The following is a 21,468-nucleotide window of genomic DNA, read 5'->3' as shown; positions in this document are numbered from 1 at the left end:
TGTAACCATTCTCTGATTTCAGAGAGTTAAGAAAGCATATATCAGTTGTCAAACCAAATCAAATATATGATATAACTGCTGATATTAGGAGACCTTTAGATTCATGGACAGTCTCGTTAGCGCAACGGTCTGTAATTTGTTCAGCAAATCATATTTTTCACATACTGATTGTGCAGGTTGTAGAAGATGGATATGAGTTCTTTGCAAAGAGACAACTGGTGACAATATTCTCTGCACCCAATTACTGTGGCGAGTTTGACAATGCTGGCGCAATGATGAGTGTTGATGATAGCTTAACATGTTCATTCCAAATCCTTAAGGCATCTGAGAAGAAAGGAAGATTTGGATTCAACAATAATGTTCCTAGACCTGGAACCCCACCTCATAAGGTAATCTATATACCATCTCCCTCGTATATAGATCCATCGATTTTGTTCAATTTAGATAGAATGTTAACTTTTTCTTCAGGGTGGAAAAGGTGGTTAAGTCCTTGTTACCAACGTGGGAATCAATTAAAGAGTGAAGCCAATGGGTTCGAAGATTGCAACAGTTTGTTTTGTTAGATTGTTTTTTGTTTGGTTGAGGCAACATTATGTTTTGTTTAGATTGTTTTGTAATATTGTGGGAAATGTACACAGCATTTTCAATTGAAGAAAGTTGGGTTTATACATCTAACCTTTTAGACCACAATGCAAGAATGTCGAGAAACGTTTTGATAAACTTGCGAGATTAGTTTTTCTAATACAAATTCAAAGTATCGGAACGTTCTTTGAGACCACAGGCAAGAATGGAGAGACAAATTCAAGCAAAAGACAAAAGAAATCTTAAAAGTTCGAAAGATTTGTCACATATTTTTTTGACAAAAACCAGAAAAGAAGATCAATACTCCCACTTCTTGAGCTCCATGCCATCTGGTGGAGTGCTTTCCACTTTCTTAGTCCCAACTTCTTTCCAGTTTGTCGACAGTACGGTCCCGTTCGACTCAGCCTGTCAAACACAAAAACCACCCGGGCAGGCAGGCATATCATCAGTCAAAAGCAAAGGAGAAAGTTATTAAACCAAAAAGTAAGGACCAAAGATTAGATTTGCTCACAAATGATTTGTTCATGGCTCGCCTCATGTCCTCATCCGCACTTGAGTATATGTCGCTGAAAAATTTGTTCATAGCTGCATCTCCATCAAGCTTCTCATCCTTCTCCTGCGAAATTCAAAAGTGATAAGCAGAAAGAACACTACTGAGAAAGAATAAAGTAAAGCAAAGCCTCTAGAGTTAAGAGACGGACCTGTTTCTTCACTTCAGCTTCCAGCTTGTCCCAGTCTTTTGCTGGCTTAGAAGATGGGTACACTGGTCTCTGCGCCACTGCTGCATATTTTACACATAAAATTAAACGAGATGAGAGACTGTTTTCAGTTTTGTTTAAGGTTTTACAATTGTGGTTAAGAATAAATAAAGTAAACGCTAGGAATAATGGTATGTTCTGAGATGAACCTGATGAGACATTGGGTTTGGGCAGAACACCTTGCCCTTTGCCATATTCAAGGGAAGCCCACGTGATTATCTCTGCTTTCGCAAGACGGATCTCAACTTTGGTTGACAATACTTCGTATCTGCACTTCTCTGGTATGATCTGAATAATTAAAAGAAGAAAAATTTAGTAAAGTGCATATGAAAACACCACAAAACTTCATTTGTCAAATTCATATACCTTCCCAAACAATCTCGGCTGAAGATGATAAGCTTCCTCTCCAGCAACATCAATTACAACACTCAGCTGCACAAAAAAAAGGTTCAGATAAAGATCTCAAGTCAATACAGAGAGTGAGATTACAAGAGATAGGTTCAGTTAAAACTTTAAAGTAATGAATTCATCTAATTGCGGGATACTTACAATCTGCTCACCAAACTCGACAGTTACTTTCTCCTTTGGTATACCTTTAGCAAAAATTGTCACCACCGCTTCTTCTGGCTTCTGGTAAAACTCATGTCTGTAAAGACATAAAGTTATGAGTACATAGTGATTCTCAAAAATTAAATTAAGGGTTCACGTGTTCAATAACTAGACTACCTGAACATGGGTTTGGCAGGTGCTGCAGGAGTTGGAACAGGAGGAGCATCAGCTTCTGTAGCTAGTGGTGTTGAAGAGCTTGAAGGCAAACTAGGTGGCACTGGTTGAACCAATTCCTTCTCTTCTTCTGAACACGGATAAAAATACTATTATTATAAACCTAAACTCAGGCACACACAAAAATCGTTTAGTACTTAAATTCTTAAGCTGTGGAACATACCTGCAATGCGAAGATCACATTCATCAATCATCTTCTTAAACTTTGAGTCATTAGGTGCAACAGAAGCACCCTTTTCCAGGGCTGCTTTAGCAGTACTATACTCCTCAAGCTTCATACAAGCAGTACTGCAACAATCAGAAGATAAGATCATGATTCCAATTAAACTTAACTACAAACATCAACTCATCATTAAACATTGATACAGAGAGCTCATGACAATAATATCATACCCCTTCCTGAGGTAGGCTTTTGCCAAAGTAGGTTCCAACGCAATGGCTTTGTTCGCATCTCCAACAGCTTCTGCTCATTGTATAATTCACAAAATATATTAAAAAATTATAATCAGATCACTCAAGCAAGAACCTTGAACAACTTAAGCACACAACAAGCTCAACTGAGTCCAAACCCTCAAACAAGTTTTCTTATCCGAATCAACACATCTCACAAAAAAACAAACCCTAAAACTAAACTAAATCAAAATCAAAATTGATTCCACTATGAACAGATCAAATCAAGCAACAACGAGAACCAAACACGAAAAACCCAAAACCCCAAAAGCGTCAACGAGGCAAGAGGAAGACGAATCGTCCAATATTACGATGAGAAGGAAGAGAGAGTGGTAATATTATTACCAGTGAAGCTATCGAGTTTGATGTAGGCTTGAGCACGATCGGCGAAGAAGGCGGCGCAATTGGGATCCAAGTCAATGGCTTTGGAGTATAAGTCAACAGCAACATCGAAGTCATCATCTAGAAAAGCTTCTGTAGCTTTATCAGCCAATTCCTTCGCCATTGAATCTGATCAGAGGATTTGAGAGGATACGCACAAGACTAAAGAGAGAGATTTATAGAAGAAGAGATTCGTAGACCTTTTTGTTTTGTGTTTGATCTTTTTTGTTTTCTCTTTGAGTTAGAATGTTTTTAATATATACCACAATTAGGTCATATAGAAAAGAACAAAAATTGGGAAACTACACTTTTTTTTTGTTCTTTTTTTATACATTAAAATTGAATCTTGATAAATTCAGAAAAAAGAATTAAACCAAAGACAAAAGATAATAATACAGATTAAAAGAAGAAATAGTAAAATCTTATTATATAAAGTTGGATTTTGAAAGTTAGTCATTAATAAGATTTTGACATATGTCAAGTTTACCAATCTCAGATTTTGACATGTGTAAAAGTTAATATTTAATAGGAGAAATTTGATTACAATAAAAATAAAAATATTTTTTTAAAAATATTAATAATGTGAAAATATAATTATCAAAAACTACAAAATTTATAAAAAATACAAATTTTTTAAAAATAATGTTAAGGAGATTATATATATATATATATATATATATATATTTTCATAAAATTTGAAATTATAATATTATTTACTTATTTTTAATTTTAATACTTATTTTTAGTTTTAAGTTATTAATTCTACAAAAAATAAAATAAAAAAGATTAAGGAAAATATACAGTTAATTATTAATTCTAAATTATGTAAATACTTACTTCTATATAAAGATTATATATATATATTTCATAAAATTTGAAATTATACTATTATTTAATTACTTTTAAGTTTAAGTTATTTAAAAACACTGCTTTCAACTTTGTTTAATTGGATTTTTTTTTTAACGGGAAGGTAAATTTTTTTTTTTTTTTTAAACCAAAATTTTCTCCTACTTTCTTCTTTTCAGTTGGGAACATATAAGATTAATATGTTGACCCAAAAAAAATTAATATATGCGTCTTCTTTTCTTAATACTGTATTTTAAAATACATTGTAGTATTTTTAGATTATATTAATTAATTTGTTTTTTCCTCTTTAAATTATTTGGGATTCATATATTACCGTGTTTATAATTTTCTATTGTTTCTTTAATTATGTCAAATTAATTTTCTTCCAATTTCTCAACCTTCATTGGTTTGTCATAAACTCTTCTTTATTTTGCAAACATAATTGTTACCATTATTCATTCAATTCCAAAGGGAGATAACAAGTAAAAGCTCATCAACTTAATGGATGGATAAAATAGGCTAATCAAACACAAGCTTACAACAAATATAGATAGATAGATTGGAAAAACATAAATCGTTGTTGATAGATCCATAGAAGCTCAAAGACTGTGACGCCCGGATTTGCGGAAAGGTTTAAAAGAATTGATTTTGGCTATATATGTCACCAAAATGCACTTATTTTTTCGGTCAAGGGTCCTGAGAGAATTTCATGATGGGTGACCTTCTTGGAAGTGATTATCGGAACTGTGCGAGTAAGGACAAAACACAGAAAAATATCATTTGTTGATTTGTAGGATCGGTAAACAAGTTTTTAAAGCCTTCCAGACGTAACAAACAAGCCATCAAATATGGTGGGTCCACGAGCCGGGAATAGATGTAGGGCCTACTTAGGAAGGTGAGCCCATGGACTGAGAGTGGACATGGGCTCACTAAGAAAGGTGGCGGTTGAGGCGTTACAGAGACATAGGCTACATCATGGTGTGTCAAAGACACTTTCACAAATAGATTAGGAAATTTAACATTAGTTACTATCAAAAAAAATTTGTGAAAAAAAAAGTTTTTACTTTCATTGGATTGAGATAGCAAAAAACGTGAACATGTTCTCTCCACACAGGAGGAGGGCAGAACCGAGATTCTCTCTATGGCATAGAAGGTTGGACACAAGGTTATCTCCCCAAGGGAGGAAGGTGGAGGATTGACTCAAGGTTATCTCCCCATGTGAGGAAGGCGGAGCCAAGGTTCTCTCCATGGTGGAGGAGGTTGGACGCAAGGTTCTCTCCATAAGAAATGAGGGCGGAGCCGAAGTTTTCTCCATGGTGGTCATACACCATTATGATGATACATCATTGATTAATATATTATCTAATATATTTTTTATTCGAAATGTTTTTTGAGCCAACAATTTTAGTAATTAAAAAACTATGCAGAAGTGAAAATAAAATAGTTGGCTTAATGTGTTGATACATACATTTTCTATGTGGGTGAATATATTTGTAACATAGAGTATATTTAGGTGTAAAAAATATATATTTTTAATGGTCACATACATAAAAGATTTATAAATAGATATAAATCAGTGTATTATAACAAAAATAATTTTTTTTTTGGTCAACCATTGGGCCACAACAGGCCGGCCCATTAGCCTAATCCCTACATTCGTAGGGAGCGGGACTCGATCCCGGGTGTGATGGTGCCTTGTGCATTAAGGACTTACCTTTGGCCACTGCACTAAGATCACTTCACACAAAAATAAAATTTATAAATAATGTACAACAAATTTTAATATAATTTATAAAATTTTAAACCGACCCGCACATCGGGCGGGTCCTCATCTAGTTTAACTATAAAGGAGACCTAAAAAGTAACAATTTTTTTATAACAAATCAAAACGTGTGTCAATATATATATATATATATATACTATGTTTATTTTAATAATATATCAAAAAAAGATTAAGATATATATTACTATATATGTGTTATATACAATTTTGTGTCGAAATTACATATTTTATTTTAATATGTGTTATGTAATAAATATATCAATTAGAAATTTGGAAAGAAAGGTGTTGATCGGTGAATGATTTGTTTTACAAGAAATTCTTTTTAACAACTATGGAACCATTAAAAAGCCGACATCAAACTTAGACACGGCTAGAGGCGGTTTTCTCTCGTCATAGGCGATTCAACAGGCGATTTCTCTTTCAAGTAACCTCTCCTTCATCTCTTCTATTCTGACCCGCGCTGGTTTTTTTAGCGTCGGTCGGCCCCTTTTTCTCATTATTTCGTATTTTATTCTTTGTTCTCTAAATCGATAATCAATAATCTAGCAAGATGATTCTCAAATTTCATGGATCGATATGGAGTTTTCAATGGTTCATCGTCCTCCTCTCTTATCGAGTGAGTTATTTACCGACCACAATCCGACGAAGGTATCAGAACAGTGTCAACGTCATTCCACTGAAGAATTATCCAAGCGGCTTCAATAGTTTCAAGTTTGAAACTGATCGATTGCACCATCATCATGTGACTATCTCTAAAGTCAATGTCTCCAAATTGAAACAGGTTTCTCAAACCCAGATCTTGGATCCAAGATTATCTAATCTCGAGACTGGAGATGGTGGAGTGAAACAATGGCATGAGTTTATTTACAACGTTGTTTAATTCTCTACTCGATGGTCATGGGCTTCTATTTCCATATCCATAAGCGGTTAACAATATTTGTCGAAGACCATGCCCTCTTCTTTCTAGAGATGGTGTTGATGGATGTTGCTTTTCGTATTAACGATGTTTCTGCAAAAGTATTGTTTGACGGTCATACTCATGAAATCATTCATGAAATAACCAAGGGCTTCAAAGCAGATGAAAAACGTAAAAAGATAGTCATGTGTTTAAACAAGTCAAGACATGAATATGTCAAGAACCCTCTTGGTGGGATTGGTGGAGAAGAAGATGAAGGATTTGTCTTGTTGTTCTTTTCAACTGTCAATGCTTTTCAGTATTGGCCAAACCCACTGTTCCAATGGGATTTAATTTGGTTGGCTAGACTTCCAAGTAGTCTTTGGAGACACTAGAAACATAATACGTTATGGAAACAACCATTGATGAGAAGACATTAGATCTTTGTAAACGATCATAGAAAATCTTTGCCAAAATTATCAAGTATGTGGATCTCAAGATGACGACAAGATTTAGAAACATTTCCAACAACATTAGATCTATATTTCCTAGTTAAAGTAATGTCAATGACAGTTTGGAGTTTCAGCATCAAGCTTTTAGCCATTAAAAAGTGTGTGAATGAGGGACTTAACAGATTTTATCTGTTGCGTGTAACACTAATTGACAGTAGGGTCACTTCCACTCCTTCACTAAAATTGTATCAATTTCATATTTATATATATAAAGTTACCTTTTTCTCTTTTCTGGTGCAGCCACGTCAGCATCACATTTAATAAGGCTTTAACGAATCTATTAAGCCCATTTTCGTATCCTACAGTTTCTGAGATAGCCCAGTTTCATAACTATATCCCTCTTCTGTTTTTCCAAGCCCAGTTTAATTAAAATCTCAGGGCCCTAATCTAATTATCCTTTGGCTCTGTTCTCCAAATCGAATCCTTTCTGCAGGGTTTTAGCATCCATGTCAACAGCAAAAATCTACAAATTCGTTGAGCTTATATAAGCCCAAATCATAAAATTTTAAGTCCAATTGATATAAACTCCTCCCGTCCGTTCAATTATATTCTCGATCTTTACCTCTAAGCAGAAATCGCTGTCGCTTTCGCTTCTGTTGCACTTTTCTTTGCGGTCGTTTTCTGATACTCCCTCTCGAAGTTTCTCCAATGTCCTACCGATCTCCAATTCTCCGGTTTACTTCTCGAGGGCGATCACTTTGGTTTCACCGATGACTACGTCCGTCGCTTTGGTTCAGCCGTAGCAGCATCAGACTGAGAATCTAACGGTGGTTGATGATGAGAATCGTGGAGGCTTATAGGAGAAACTTTCTATTCACGTACGAGCTTATTTCTTCTCCACTAGGTATTACGTTCCTCCCTAGAAGATGCTGTTTTTTTTTTCAATTAGTAGATGTTGTTTATGTCATGTTGGGAATCAGGATCGGATTAGGAATATGATAATCAAATACTTGTGGATGTAATTTTTTGCAGTGTTGATTTGAGAAGCTTAATTGAGCAGAACTTCATCCCACCCACCTCGCATATGACTAACTATGTTGTTCTTGAGATTGGTAATCATTCTGATCACAATGTAAGTTGAATCTTAACTCTTATTCAATTTTTTTTTCTCTCTTGTAGGTTCCCACTTTGTCTCCCCTCTTTCATTCTCCTTTCGTTTTCTTTTCTTCATTCCATTTTTTTTTCTTTTACTTCTTTAAAATTCAAAGTTTAGGTGAAAAGACGAACTTTTCAGTTGTATATATATATACACCTAAATATCAGATTGGTTATCAAACACAAAAGGAGTTATTAAGGGGGTGTTATTGGATTGAGGATTTTAATAGATTTTAATTAACTCAGGACATTAGTGGATTTAAAAGTCTAATGCATTTGTGTGGACTTTATAATGCATATAAGGTGGATTTGAAAGTCATTGATAATGTATTTTTGGTGATTGTTATGGATTTTTTAAAAAGTTATTGTTAGAAAAATATATATATATATATCCATAAACTGTGTTATACACCAAAGTTATATTAAATTAATAACACCCAGACTTTTACACATGTCATAGAAAACTTGAATTAAACTGTATTTGTTTTCAATCCAGATTTTTGGTGTAATTAAAAAACCCAGATGTCATGAACCCAGAAAAAAAAAATTAAAGAATACAAAAAAAACACAGATCTGATGAATAAGTGTGATTATATACAAAGGGTTTGAGGAGGAAGAAACAGAGATTGAACCCAGAAAAAAAAAGTGTGATTATATCATAAACCAAAAAAAAAAGTTATAGATCATGAACCCAGAAAAAAAAGTTAAAGAACACAAAAAAAAAATTCTCAAAAATAATACATATCTGATGAATAAGTGTGATTATATAAAAGGATTGAGAAAAAAAATCAAACAATAATATGTCAAAGGCTAGAGATCCATCTAAAGAGAGGAGAAGAAAATGAAATGATTGAGAAAAGTGTGGTATTGTGTTTGTTCATATTTTAGAAGCAAAGTACGTTGAAATCCAAAATCACACAAAATCCAGTAGATATTGAATAACACTAGATTTTAATGGATTTTTAAAAATACCCAATTGAATAACACCTGATTCTTAAATACATCAAACTCCTTTAAAAACCACAATCCAATAACACCCCCTAAGAGTTTGTTTATTACGGTTTCTAATATCATGTTATTTTTCTACTTTAAAATTTTGTGGATAATTAAGTATCCAGCTACTGCTGGATGTGTAAGTGGGAGTGAGTGTATTTACATGGTAGTATAATAACTCAGATTGTGTTGCAGACGGAGGATATGGTGAACAGCAACGGAATACTAACAGATCAATTGGTTGATGAAGAACCATCTTTTCACAAGTAATTTCTAAAAATTCCAAACTTTTTTGTCTTTTTTTGGTGCATTGTGTTCTTCTGGACTGTAAAGAACCTAAATTTCATATTTTTAAGATATCTCGAAAGCAAAGAGTTTGCTGACAAGTATCGAAGGTACGAAGATGGGTTTAAGTAGTTTCTTGTGGAGAAGTACGTCTCTGGAGGTTAGTTTTTTTCCTTCATTTTGTCTCCCATTGGTTATTTGGAGTTGAAAAGTTCATAAAGATTTGATCTTTTTTGGGTGTTATTGTTGTTTTTTCAGATGATATGTATGAGGAGATAACAACAGTCGATGGTGCAACCATTTATTGATCGTCTTATTTAATGTACGGGAACCCGAGGTTGATGAGTATCTTAAAGTGGTGGAGAGGCATGCTTCTGGTTTGCTTCCTGAAATTAAAAAAGATGGTCAGTTGCACTTTTTTCTTCTGTGTGTTGTTCGAAACTCCTGCAGTGGTGCTTAGTTTCATATGTTTGGTTATGTAAAACTGCAGAGTATGAAGTAAGAGAGGATCCAAATCTAAACAAATGGATGGAGGGAGGACTGGATGTTATCATGTTGCAGTTCTTGAATATTGATGGGATCAGAACCATAGGCAGTGTTATGGGGCTGAGCATTGCTCTCGATTACTATGGCGGGCAGGTAACTATGTTAATCCATACATATATATATTGGAATGTGAAGAATGAATTTGTTAAAAAGAAAAAAAACCGTGGTGAGCAATCTGTTTATGTTAGGTTGANTTTTTTGGGTGTTATTGTTGTTTTTTCAGATGATATGTATGAGGAGATAACAACAGTCGATGGTGCAACCATTTATTGATCGTTTTATTTAATGTACGGGAACCCGAGGTTGATGAGTATCTTAAAGTGGTGGAGAGGCATGCTTATGGTTTGCTTCCTGAAATGAAAAAAGATGGTCAGTTGCACTTTTTTCTTCTGTGTGTTGTTCGAAACTCCTGCAGTGGTGCTTAGTTTCATATGTTTGGTTATGTAAAACTGCAGAGTATGAAGTAAGAGAGGATCCAAATCTAAACAAATGGATGGAGGGAGGACTGGATGTTATCATGTTGCAGTTCTTGAATATTGATGGGATCAGAACCATAGGCAGTGTTATGGGGCTGAGCATTGCTCTCGATTACTATGGCGGGCAGGTAACTATGTTAATCCATACATATATATATTGGAATGTGAAGAATGAATTTGTTAAAAAGAAAAAAAACCGTGGTGAGCAATCTGTTTATGTTAGGTTGATTGTATAGTAGCAGAATTTACTGACATAAACCGTCGGTTGGAGAAAACAGGAACATTTACAATGACTAGGAAAAAGCTGTTCCAGTTCGTTGGAAGGTCTACTTCTTATCTGGCTGATGTGATTCTGAAGCTTGGTCTGTTTGAGAGGTAAAGAAGTCGAGAGAGGGAAGAAGAATGGATGCCCTGTCTTAGACAAAGCATCCGCAACAAGGATCTTTTTTAAGGTAACCTTTGTCATTGCATTTGTGTTGTGTAGTTTACACGTTTGAGTATAATCTATCAAATAAAAAACGTGGCATGATTCATCAGATGTGCCGAAAAATGGGTATTCAATCGAAAAGTTCAGGGTGAGTCTCGCTGCTTTAAATTCTTTGTACTTTATAATAGTGTTCTAGGGTTTGAGAAATATTCATTTTTTTTTCCTATGGAGAAAGTTAGATTCCTAGGACTTGAGAGTTCAGGGGTGAGTTACTGTCTTTCCTGTACTTTTATAGTGTTGTGGGGTTTGCGAAAATATTCATTTTTCTATGACGAAATGGTCAATGGCTAGGACTTTAGAGTTTGGGGTGAGTTACTGCCTTTATTGTACTATATAAGTGTATTGTGTTTGAGAAAGTATTCATTTTTCTATGCTTTAAGAGTTCAGGGGGTGAGTTACTGCCTTTATTGTACTCTTTAGTGTTTTGTGTTTGAGAAAGTATTCATTTTTCTATGGTGTAAGTTCGATTGCTATGACTTGAGAGTCTCCTGTTTCTAATTTTTTGGGATGCTTTTATAGGCGCGGAGAACAAAGGCGTCTTTCAATATTCACAAGCAGGCACAAAAATGGGAAGAAGAAAGATGCCAATGAGAAATCGAACAAAGAAAAGTTCAAATGTGTGTCATTTCCGCCAGGGGCAGATGCTATTCTACATGACTTATTTACTCACTATCCACCTTGTGACAGAGACACTGCTGCCACATCATTTAACAAGTACTCCGAGCACTCGGGTAAACAAGGACAATGGAAAGATGATTTTTTCGGGAAACCAAAGATTAGCAGTGAAGAGATTCTAAAAAAGGTGGCGTCTTTGAGTTCTAGACTTAAGAAGGACAAAGCTCTTAAGGAGGTTAGGAACACCCAGTTGTTGAGATGTATTTCTTTGGTTTGAAAGGACTGTAATATTGATTCCTTATCCAGAATACAGACTGAGAAGTTATAAATCATGCCAAGTAGCAGCAAGTGAAAGGAAATTGTTTTTGTTGATTTATGTTACAGATCGCGAAGCTGCGGTCAAAGCTTCCCATCACTTCCTTTAGAGACGCAATTTGAAGGTTCTTTTTTTTTACACCAGATGTTGGACATGTAAATTTATGTTACGAAGCTAATTATTTTCCTTATAAATTAGTTTTATTTTAATCAAACACATCTTTGAGAAGTATTATGATCATCCAATAAAAAGGTTTCAATTTTTTCAAATGAACGATTTGAAGATCACATAAATCCCTCGGATAGTGCCACAATCTGTTCTATGTACAACAATATGTTGAACTACTTTTCCTTTCAGTCTGCTACTACCATAGAACGACCCACATTCAACGTTAAGTTTGTAAATTCTGTCGTGATTCCTTATCAACAAAATAAAATAACAAAATAAAATAATAAGACAATTTCGCCACCCAAGAAATCAGAAACTCAATTAGTTTACGTCCACACTACGAACTGAATTGGACTCCGTCAACTGTCTCAAAACCATAAAGAATACTCGACAATCAAAACCATAAACTGCAATCGGAGGATGAAAATATTGCAAGCCAAGTCCGTACAATCGAACTTATAGGACAAAGAGAAAGCTGGAATCGGAGGATGAAAAAATGAAGAAGAAAATAATTACATAACACTTTGAATTGAGAACATAACCAAAAAAATTTAAAAACCAGAATAAGTTAGACCCAATACTAAAAGACAAATAGGCCATCAAGTGAAATAAAAAGCTTTCGATAATTGCCTATTAAAACATGAACCATTTTAAACAAATGGTAAATCAGACAAAATACTATGAGAATTCGGCCAAAAAAACTCAAACTTTCCAAAATTTGCCAAGAAAAAACACAAATTTTTTGTCTAACCAAAAAAAACATTCAACTTTTGTTGACTTTTAAGTATAATAACAAACTTTTTATTGACTTGCCAAATCAACACTCCGTTTATAAAAGTTAACATAAAATTTAACGTCATTAACAACACGTTCACTGTTGGGGTTAAATCATACGACGTCTTTTTGAAATTCTTAGTTTTTAGAAAAAAAACTACGTTACCAAGGCTCTAACTCGAGTTCTGGGAGTGCATAAGAGAGGATGTTTTCATGATATATATAGGTTTTTTCATTAATAATATACCAATGGATCTGTATAAAATTTTAGTCAAGCCTAATTAGCATACAACCCCGCACAACGCGCGGGAGTTAGATGAAAGTGTATTTCGAGTTTTTGTATATACTATTATATTTTAGTTATGTAAATTCATCTTTATGTCTGTTTTTGTTTATGATTCGGGTGCTTATGTTGTTTGTAACCTATTTTTTTTTTTGCAGTAAGTATAATTTAGTGTGTTTTTTACTTTTCAAAATTTGAGATGATCTTCTATGTTTTCTAAATGTTTTTTTAAATAATAATCATGAGAAGTTAACATTGTTACTTAAAATCTCCCACAAAAAAACAAAGAAACAAAAATCAAAACAAAACACAAAATACAAATTCAGCTAACAACCGCGCGTAGCGCGGGTCAATTGCTAGTATTTGTATATAATGGTTGTATTGGAATGTTTCTGAATTTCGTAAACACTTTTTGATATCAATATAATTGATTTGTAGAAAAAAAAACTATGGAACCATTTCCCCCCTCTTTAATCTAGAGAAATACCCTAAAATAATACTAAAATAAGTTTTATGGACAACTATAACACACATTCCATAAATTTCCAAAATAGCACTATTTAACACATTAAAATATTTAAAATTTGTTTTTTTATGTTTGGGTTCTCAATTTCACATTTAGGGTATAGTTTTGAGGGGTAGGTTTTAGTATTTTGAATTTAAGATTTAATTTTGAAAGATTAATTAGTGCTATTTTTGGAATTTTAGAGATGTTGTGCTAAGTTAAAAAAAAAAACTTTTTTTGGTGCTATTTTTGAGAATCTCCCTTTAATCTATTATAAGCATTATTTCACCAATATTTATATATTGTCTGTAGTTGATAATATTTACTTTTCACTTGGTGTAAACACAGTTGATTTTTTTTTGAACAAACGATACTTCATTACAATTAGGGTTCAACACAAAGAGGCAAAAAGATCTCTTTCGCAAGTGAATCCTCCTGTCGATTGTGATCACACGATACATAAAAAAAAGAGCAAGAATCAAGTTAAGCTAGGATTTGGGTATCATATAGAATCCAGTGAAGTTCTTTTGGAAGGATCTTCTGATTAAGAGCTTTGACTAACAATTGTGACAAAAACCAAATTACAAAATTACAAAATAACAATACAGTAAAACCTCTATAAATTAATAAGATCGGGACCATGAAATTTTATTAATTTATAGAGATTTTAATTTATCGATAAATTAATAATTATTAATTTATCGATAAATTAATATTTTATTAATTTATGAAGAGATTTTTAATTTTCATAATTTTGAAAATTTTGTATTACAAAATAAGATACTTTTGTTATCATTCATATTTTTTAAGATTTTCTTAATTTATAATCTTGTCTATAGTAATTGCTAAGTTTAGAGTTTAAGTAAATGATAGATATTAGAAGTTTAGAGTTTAGAAGAAATTGATAATAGTATCATTCATGGTAACGATAAAGTCGAATAAGATACTGCGGTAATTTTAGAACAAATTACATATAAAGAACCAATTATCGCATTTAGAACTCTTCCAATAAGCATGCAAATTCAAGAATATGCAAACAACAGTAGAGTCATATTTCACTAGATTTTCTTAGATATCTATATATATAAAGTACACTTTACTCATTTGGTGCTGCCACCTCAGCATATCTATCTGTTTAATAATTCCATATATCTTGAGACAGCCCATTTTCGTATGTATTATTTTCTTCTGTCTTTGGCAGCCCATTTTNTAAGATTTAATTTTGAAAGATTAATTAGTGCTATTTTTGGAATTTTAGAGATGTTGTGCTAAGTTAAAAAAAAAAACTTTTTTTGGTGCTATTTTTGAGAATCTCCCTTTAATCTATTATAAGCATTATTTCACCAATATTTATATATTGTCTGTAGTTGATAATATTTACTTTTCACTTGGTGTAAACACAGTTGATTTTTTTTTGAACAAACGATACTTCATTACAATTAGGGTTCAACACAAAGAGGCAAAAAGATCTCTTTCGCAAGTGAATCCTCCTGTCGATTGTGATCACACGATACATAAAAAAAAGAGCAAGAATCAAGTTAAGCTAGGATTTGGGTATCATATAGAATCCAGTGAAGTTCTTTTGGAAGGATCTTCTGATTAAGAGCTTTGACTAACAATTGTGACAAAAACCAAATTACAAAATTACAAAATAACAATACAGTAAAACCTCTATAAATTAATAAGATCGGGACCATGAAATTTTATTAATTTATAGAGATTTTAATTTATCGATAAATTAATAATTATTAATTTATCGATAAATTAATATTTTATTAATTTATGAAGAGATTTTTAATTTTCATAATTTTGAAAATTTTGTATTACAAAATAAGATACTTTTGTTATCATTCATATTTTTTAAGATTTTCTTAATTTATAATCTTGTCTATAGTAATTGCTAAGTTTAGAGTTTAAGTAAATGATAGATATTAGAAGTTTAGAGTTTAGAAGAAATTGATAATAGTATCATTCATGGTAACGATAAAGTCGAATAAGATACTGCGGTAATTTTAGAACAAATTACATATAAAGAACCAATTATCGCATTTAGAACTCTTCCAATAAGCATGCAAATTCAAGAATATGCAAACAACAGTAGAGTCATATTTCACTAGATTTTCTTAGATATCTATATATATAAAGTACACTTTACTCATTTGGTGCTGCCACCTCAGCATATCTATCTGTTTAATAATTCCATATATCTTGAGACAGCCCATTTTCGTATGTATTATTTTCTTCTGTCTTTGGCAGCCCATTTTAAAATTCTCAGTCAGGGCCCAATCTATTATTACTCCCTCTTTATTATGTTTGCGAAAGAAAACCCTTTCCCGGGATGTCGACTCCACCGTCCGCCGTTGTGTGACCTCAATCGCCATGCCTCTTCAGCGTTCCTCACTTCCATCTCTATCTGTTCGTTTTCCTCTAAAACCGTAATTTCAGTCCTTCAATGCTTCTCCTCTCAATTGAAGTCTCATTATTTTCCCTTCAATTGGTTTGACTTGAAAGCCTATATAATGCCATCTTCTCCAATTTCATTCCCCTTACAATTACTTTTCTCTCTAAAATTGCTTCTTACTAATATGGATTCTACTGTTGTTTCATTCGCAAATTTGAAAGCCGGTCGCCTACACCAACAGATCGTTGGGAGGATGCTTCGTCACTGGCCTGCCGGCAACGTTAAAAAAGCAGGCCAACTAATGGGAGTGGACTTCTTACTCATCGACGAAAAGGTTTTTCCCATCCCAACTAGATTTCTCAAACACTCGACGTAGACATTGTAATCTAATTTTTCGTCTTTCTGTAGACCTTTGTCATCTAAGGGTCTATCAATGTGACCCATCTTTCAAAATTTGAGAACTCGATGCGTGATGGGGCAATATATATTTTTTCAGACTTTGAAGTCATAAGAAGCAACTCCCGTTTCAAGCTTACCGATTCCCCCTTCTCAATAAGTTTCACATCGACCACTGTTTTTGATCAGCTCGACGAGTCTTTCGGTAATTTTCCAAAAGAGTTTTTCAGGTTCCGTACACATGAGGAGTTGGTTTCTCTTGCCAACACCAATACAGATCTTCCAGGTGTGTCCAAGTGTAAACTCTTTAATTATTTCCCGTCTCCAATATTAAGTTGCTCGCTAGAAGTTTAGATTCATAATTGTTTGGTCATGAGTTTTCTCCTTTTACAGTTTCTTTCATAATTACCCGTTTCCAATATTAAGTTGATCGTTTGAAGTTTAGTCCCATTATCGATGGGTCATGAATTTCCTCCTTTTACAGTTTAAAAAAAAGAACATATGTTGTAGATAATATTAAGGGCGTGTGTCTTCAATGTTTCAATGTTTGAATCAAATTTAAAATTCTACCCTCATGGTTTCGGCTTCATTTCTATTCTTTAGATGTCATGGGCCAAGTATGTTCAACCAAGGCATATAGAAATGGAATGACACAAACCTTGGAGAGGATGTTAGTACTCCTATCTCTTGAAAGGTTTGACCCTCACCGACTTACAACTCTTTTCTGCTGCAGTGCTCCATATGGTTTTTACATTAACCGTCTTTATTGCTTGAACACATGTTCTCTGTTTTGAAAGCGGGGAGAAAGTGCGACTAAGTGCTTTTGATCATGCAACTTCACTGGAGAAGGTTTTTAGCCAAAAAGATGTTGGGCCTTACATATTGTTGGCTACTAATATAAACCCAAAGTTATTTGGAGGTATGTCATTATTTTCTCCCCCCATTCATTCAGACTCCTTCCTTTATGCCTTCTTAAACTAGCATGACAACTAACCAAAAGTTACCCTCCAGGTGAACTTTACCTAAATGCCACGTCTAGGACCAAATTTTTTACAGACGGAGACGTCACAACAACTGCACAGTTTTCTGAGAGGTAGTGATACGGTTTCTCCAAATTGTTTTTTTATACTCATTCACACAAATTTCCTAATGTCCCTTAACCATATTTTCGTACATGACCAAGCAGGCTAAAGGGCAAACAAAAACAAGACACAAACTCTATTGCACCATTCCATGGAGTATCCAAGATTGAACATGTATCCATTGATGCTCTTAACCAGTTTGTTGCTACTGGTAATCCGCAGGTCAGTTTACTAAATTAATGTTACCTCAAACTAATTTCCTTTCATTTTCCTTTCCATCAAACCATCGACGCATTAACTACTTTTAATTGGTTTTGCTTTTAATCGACGCATTAATGTTGCTACTTAACTCTCTCTAATATCTTCTCGCAACCTCTAGGCTGAAGGTGTACTGAACTCAGACTGTAGTGCTCCAATTCCCAAAATAGTCTCTGACATTGTTGGGAAGAAATTCACATTCCAACTTAAGCTAACTAACTTCAATTTCACTCCTCACCATCAGTCATTTATGGTGTCACGTATTTATCAAACTACTGAGCTGCTCCCTGGTCCGACCTTCGTTGAGGTAAACTTTACATCACATCCAAAAGTTTACTCATTGCTTTCTAGGATTTTACTCATTGCTTGCTTCATTATTTCATACATACAGACACAAGCAGAAGGTGGGAAAATGGTGGATTTAGGTGATAAAGGGCCTATAACATCTCCAACTCGGCAACACCAGACAAGCATGTCATCTGCAATAGATATATCAACAGAGGAAAAAACCCTTGGTTCTGGAGATTTACCAGTTGAAAGCTCATCTTCAGCAGCAATGAACAAAAAACATAAGAAACAGAAATGGAATTAGCCTACTTTTTTTATTAAAATTTTCCAATTGCTTCTTCTAAAGAACTTGCCTTCATTTCACTACTTTCTCCCTTCTGCTTCTGAATAGAATTTCCTTGCATTACTATATGGTTGTTATTATGAGATTCTTTTCCAACTTTCCGTTGTAAAATTAATTTCNAAAGTTACCCTCCAGGTGAACTTTACCTAAATGCCACGTCTAGGACCAAATTTTTTACAGACGGAGACGTCACAACAACTGCACAGTTTTCTGAGAGGTAGTGATACGGTTTCTCCNTTGACATTCAGAAACTGATGAGAACTTGACATTCTACGACAACCAAATTCAATTGGACGATTGTCAATAAGAGGGTTTTAATCAAGGCAGAGTGAAGTTGAATAAACTTACGCAAAAATAACAAAAAAAAATATATACGACCACCATAACGAGATGGAAATGCGGGAGAAAAAAGTGACAAAATATCAAACTGAAAAAACCACAAAAATAAAAACAAAATCATGAAACTTCCGCGCTTAGCGCGGGTCAACTGCTAATATATATATATTAATGTTATTTGATTATTAATTTATGATATTGATGGGACCATATTTTTATATAGGATTTCCAAAAAAAATATTATCTTATTAATTTATCGAAATATGCCATTTTTTACACCGGCCCAATTCGGGACCGAAAGAATTTATTAATTTATAGCGATATTAATTTAAAGAGTATTAATTTATAGAGGTTCTATTGTATATAATAACTCGCTTTTTAAAAACCAAATTTACAAAATTATGTCTTATAATTACATTCAAGTCATGATGTAGAATATACATTATTGAAATAACTTCACATACATAAACTAATACAACATATTAAAATTTTATTTTAAAATATAAAATATACAAAATTTTGTATAAAATAATATTTAATTATTGTTATAGCACGGATACTTATCTAGAATCATTAACAATATAAAACTTACAAAATAGGTGTTTTTTTCAAGCCATCATATTTAGCATATAATTTTATTGCATAATGTTTTATCCAAATAAACTTTTAAAACAATCACATAAATTATATTTTATATAAAAATTACAATATAAATAAAATGAATTTCGAGCCGTGCTATAGCACGGATCTTAATCTAGTTTTACTACTAATATTAATGACTAAAGATGATGTTAACCTTCCTAATCAAAATTGAAATTCAAAGTTTTTTAAATTTATAATAATGTGTATCTTCAAATTAAAGGTTTTGTTGTTGTTTGAATATGTTTTTTTCTTGTTTGAATAGTTTAGTTTGGAAAGAAAAGACGTAATGAGTGATAAAGCTTACCCTAGGAACTACAGTAATTATATAATTAAAAAAACTACACAAAAAAAGAAATACAAATAATTGAAAGAAACGAAATTAACTAGTAACTAAGATTGAATTAAATTCCTATAATCTTGCAAAAATAACTTTAGAACACTTGTTCGCTTCAGATTCATATAGTCTCTATCTTGAGTATCTTCGATTAGAGAGAAAAGAGGAGCGCGTGTTTATCACGCGTCCTCTGTTTCCCGATGTTGTCATCATCGCCCTTCTATTAGTATTTTATACAAAAAGCACTACAAAAAAAAGTATTTTATACAAAAAAGCTTCTAGACATCTCACATACAATGCATAATCGAGTAATTAATGGTAATACAATATTCGATGTTGACTTATATATATATACAAAAGCTCTTCACTTGTTCAAGAAAAAAAAAAAGAAAATTTTTTTTACTACGGCCCTCACCCCAAAAGAAAAATGGACATGCCTTTTCTTGAGTTTATGTTGGCATGCCTTTTTTTAAATTGGTTTTTTCCTTTGGGTTTCTAGATTTTAGTTTTTGATTTTTCAATATTTGGTTTTTGGTTTTTCTAAAAATTCTAGACAATTAAAAGAAAATAATAATAAACTTTGAAAAGTGAAAGAACTACACTCATGATTAAAAAACCAAAAATTATAACCACAATGATATAGGAGTCTTAGATAATTAATAGATATAAAATATGAACTAAAATAAAAAAATCTAAAAATTTTACAACATAAAAATGTTTTAATATTTATTTTAAAAAGAATAAATAAATAAATATCTTACATATCGTTAACTGAAAAATAAAAAAGAAACTCAAAATAATATAGAAAACATTATTTTAAAATATCACGAATTTCTAATAAGAAAATCAAATTTAACTAAATAATATAACTAAAATCTAATAATACTACAACATGATTAAATTAAAATATTAAAAAGAACGAATAAACAAATATTGATAGTATGTAGATTCGTCATCAGAAATTGTATAAGACAAATAGAATAAAAGTCTTTACCATCGTCTAAGTTGTGAAGATGTAATTTTTTTTTTTTTTTTTGTGAAAATGTAATTTGGGAACCCTGTATTTTGGTAAACTATGTTAGACAATGAAAATCAATAAAAAAATTAAAATAATATGATGTCTATATTATTCGTAGATGTGAAAATAGTAAGATAGGTGGAAGTAGTCGAAAATATATTTGTAGCAGTATATAATCTAATCACCACTCATGATACCTCGTTTTCTTTTATTAGCAAGGTTTTCTGATCTCACATGGTTTGTATTTGTCTTTTTGTTATTCATAATTTTCTAGCTTACTTAAGGTTTTGATTTGATATGAAATACCACTTAATATACATCTTTATATAATAAGACATATGCTCTATTTCCTGACAGTGATAATAAAATATTTTCTTTTTGCTTTTGGATTATTTTTGTTGTTTGGTAAATATTTTTTGAACTTTTTTTCCTAGCGATTAACTTGGACATGTGTCAAAATCTAAGATTGTTAATTTGACACGCGATTATGTTATATAGTAATCTGGACACATGTCAACATCTTATCGATACAATTGATATTTGTCATGATCTCGTTAATGAGTAACTTTGATATTTATAATAATAACTAGATAATAACCCGCGCTGGTAGCGCGGGAGAATAATTCTTTTTTTTTTGGGAAGTATACGATTATAATTATTTGGGTTCTTATATAATATATTGTTGTATAGTGACATTTTGAATCATTTTATAGAACTAATTGTTTTTAAAAAAAAAGATATATATAGAAAGTACATATGTTGGACTATATATGAATTAGAATTAACATGTAGTGTAATTAAGTGTAAGTGGTTAATTAGTTTTATTGTCATCATAAA

At 32.5% G+C, this 21,468-nt stretch overlaps 2 protein-coding genes and 2 long non-coding RNA genes across 10 annotated transcripts; 3 read left to right on the top strand and 1 right to left on the bottom strand.

Moving 5' to 3' along the window:
* LOC104719058 lies at window positions 149-670 on the top strand. The gene is made up of 2 exons (XR_756504.2): window positions 149-389; window positions 469-670. It is a non-coding gene; the product is annotated as an uncharacterized LOC104719058 (long non-coding RNA).
* On the bottom strand, window positions 699-3,187 carry LOC104719065 (protein SGT1 homolog B). Its single transcript, XM_010436912.2, has 10 exons — window positions 2,919-3,187; window positions 2,517-2,586; window positions 2,287-2,411; window positions 2,067-2,193; window positions 1,890-1,986; window positions 1,707-1,772; window positions 1,490-1,628; window positions 1,284-1,363; window positions 1,094-1,198; window positions 699-987 (listed from the first exon to the last, which is right to left on the bottom strand). Exons 1-10 carry the CDS (start codon window positions 3,076-3,078, stop codon window positions 880-882), a joined length of 1,077 nt encoding a protein of 358 aa, XP_010435214.1. The 5' UTR covers window positions 3,079-3,187; the 3' UTR covers window positions 699-879.
* On the top strand, window positions 7,476-11,993 carry LOC104719024. 6 transcript variants are annotated; one of them, XR_002034731.1, is made up of 9 exons: window positions 7,476-7,834; window positions 7,963-8,062; window positions 9,274-9,344; window positions 9,435-9,523; window positions 9,622-9,767; window positions 9,854-10,002; window positions 10,664-10,837; window positions 11,392-11,722; window positions 11,872-11,993. It is a non-coding gene; the product is annotated as an uncharacterized LOC104719024 (long non-coding RNA). The 6 variants fall into 6 exon arrangements; XR_002034730.1 differs by having other exon boundaries at window positions 11,794-11,993; XR_002034729.1 differs by lacking the exon at window positions 11,872-11,993 and adding an exon at window positions 10,923-10,960 and having other exon boundaries at window positions 7,479-7,834; window positions 11,392-11,863.
* Window positions 15,804-18,416, top strand: LOC104719009. Of its 2 annotated transcripts, none has more exons than XM_010436850.2 (9): window positions 15,804-15,948; window positions 16,156-16,268; window positions 16,343-16,616; window positions 16,934-17,024; window positions 17,128-17,249; window positions 17,342-17,423; window positions 17,517-17,634; window positions 17,792-17,977; window positions 18,062-18,416. In XM_010436850.2, the coding sequence occupies exons 3-9, from the start codon at window positions 16,400-16,402 to the stop codon at window positions 18,260-18,262; spliced, it is 1,017 nt and encodes a 338-aa protein (XP_010435152.1). In that variant the 5' UTR covers window positions 15,804-15,948; window positions 16,156-16,268; window positions 16,343-16,399; the 3' UTR covers window positions 18,263-18,416. The 2 variants fall into 2 exon arrangements, with proteins under 2 accessions (XP_010435152.1, XP_010435145.1); XM_010436843.2 differs by having other exon boundaries at window positions 15,804-15,968.

The sequence above is a fragment of the Camelina sativa genome, chromosome 2 (assembly GCF_000633955.1).
Source record: "Camelina sativa cultivar DH55 chromosome 2, Cs, whole genome shotgun sequence".
NCBI lineage: Eukaryota > Viridiplantae > Streptophyta > Magnoliopsida > Brassicales > Brassicaceae > Camelina > Camelina sativa.
The sequence above is the reverse complement of the archived record's forward strand: the minus strand, read 5'-3'. Positions and strand labels throughout refer to the sequence as shown.

Excerpts from the sequence above, each read along its gene's own strand:
- LOC104719065 (XM_010436912.2), bottom strand. The coding sequence starts at position 3,078 with ATGGCGAAGGAATTGGCTGATAAAGCTACAGAAGCTTTTCTAGATGAT. Across the intron at positions 2,587-2,918 it reads CAAACTCGATAGCTTCACTG|AAGCTGTTGGAGATGCGAAC; the intron begins GTAATAATATTA and ends TACAATGAGCAG. Across the intron at positions 1,199-1,283 it reads AAGCTGAAGTGAAGAAACAG|GAGAAGGATGAGAAGCTTGA; the intron begins GTCCGTCTCTTA and ends TGAATTTCGCAG.
- LOC104719009 (XM_010436850.2), top strand. The coding sequence starts at position 16,400 with ATGCGTGATGGGGCAATATATATTTTTTCAGACTTTGAAGTCATAAGA. Across the intron at positions 16,617-16,933 it reads CACCAATACAGATCTTCCAG|ATGTCATGGGCCAAGTATGT; the intron begins GTGTGTCCAAGT and ends TCTATTCTTTAG. Across the intron at positions 17,250-17,341 it reads AAACCCAAAGTTATTTGGAG|GTGAACTTTACCTAAATGCC; the intron begins GTATGTCATTAT and ends GTTACCCTCCAG.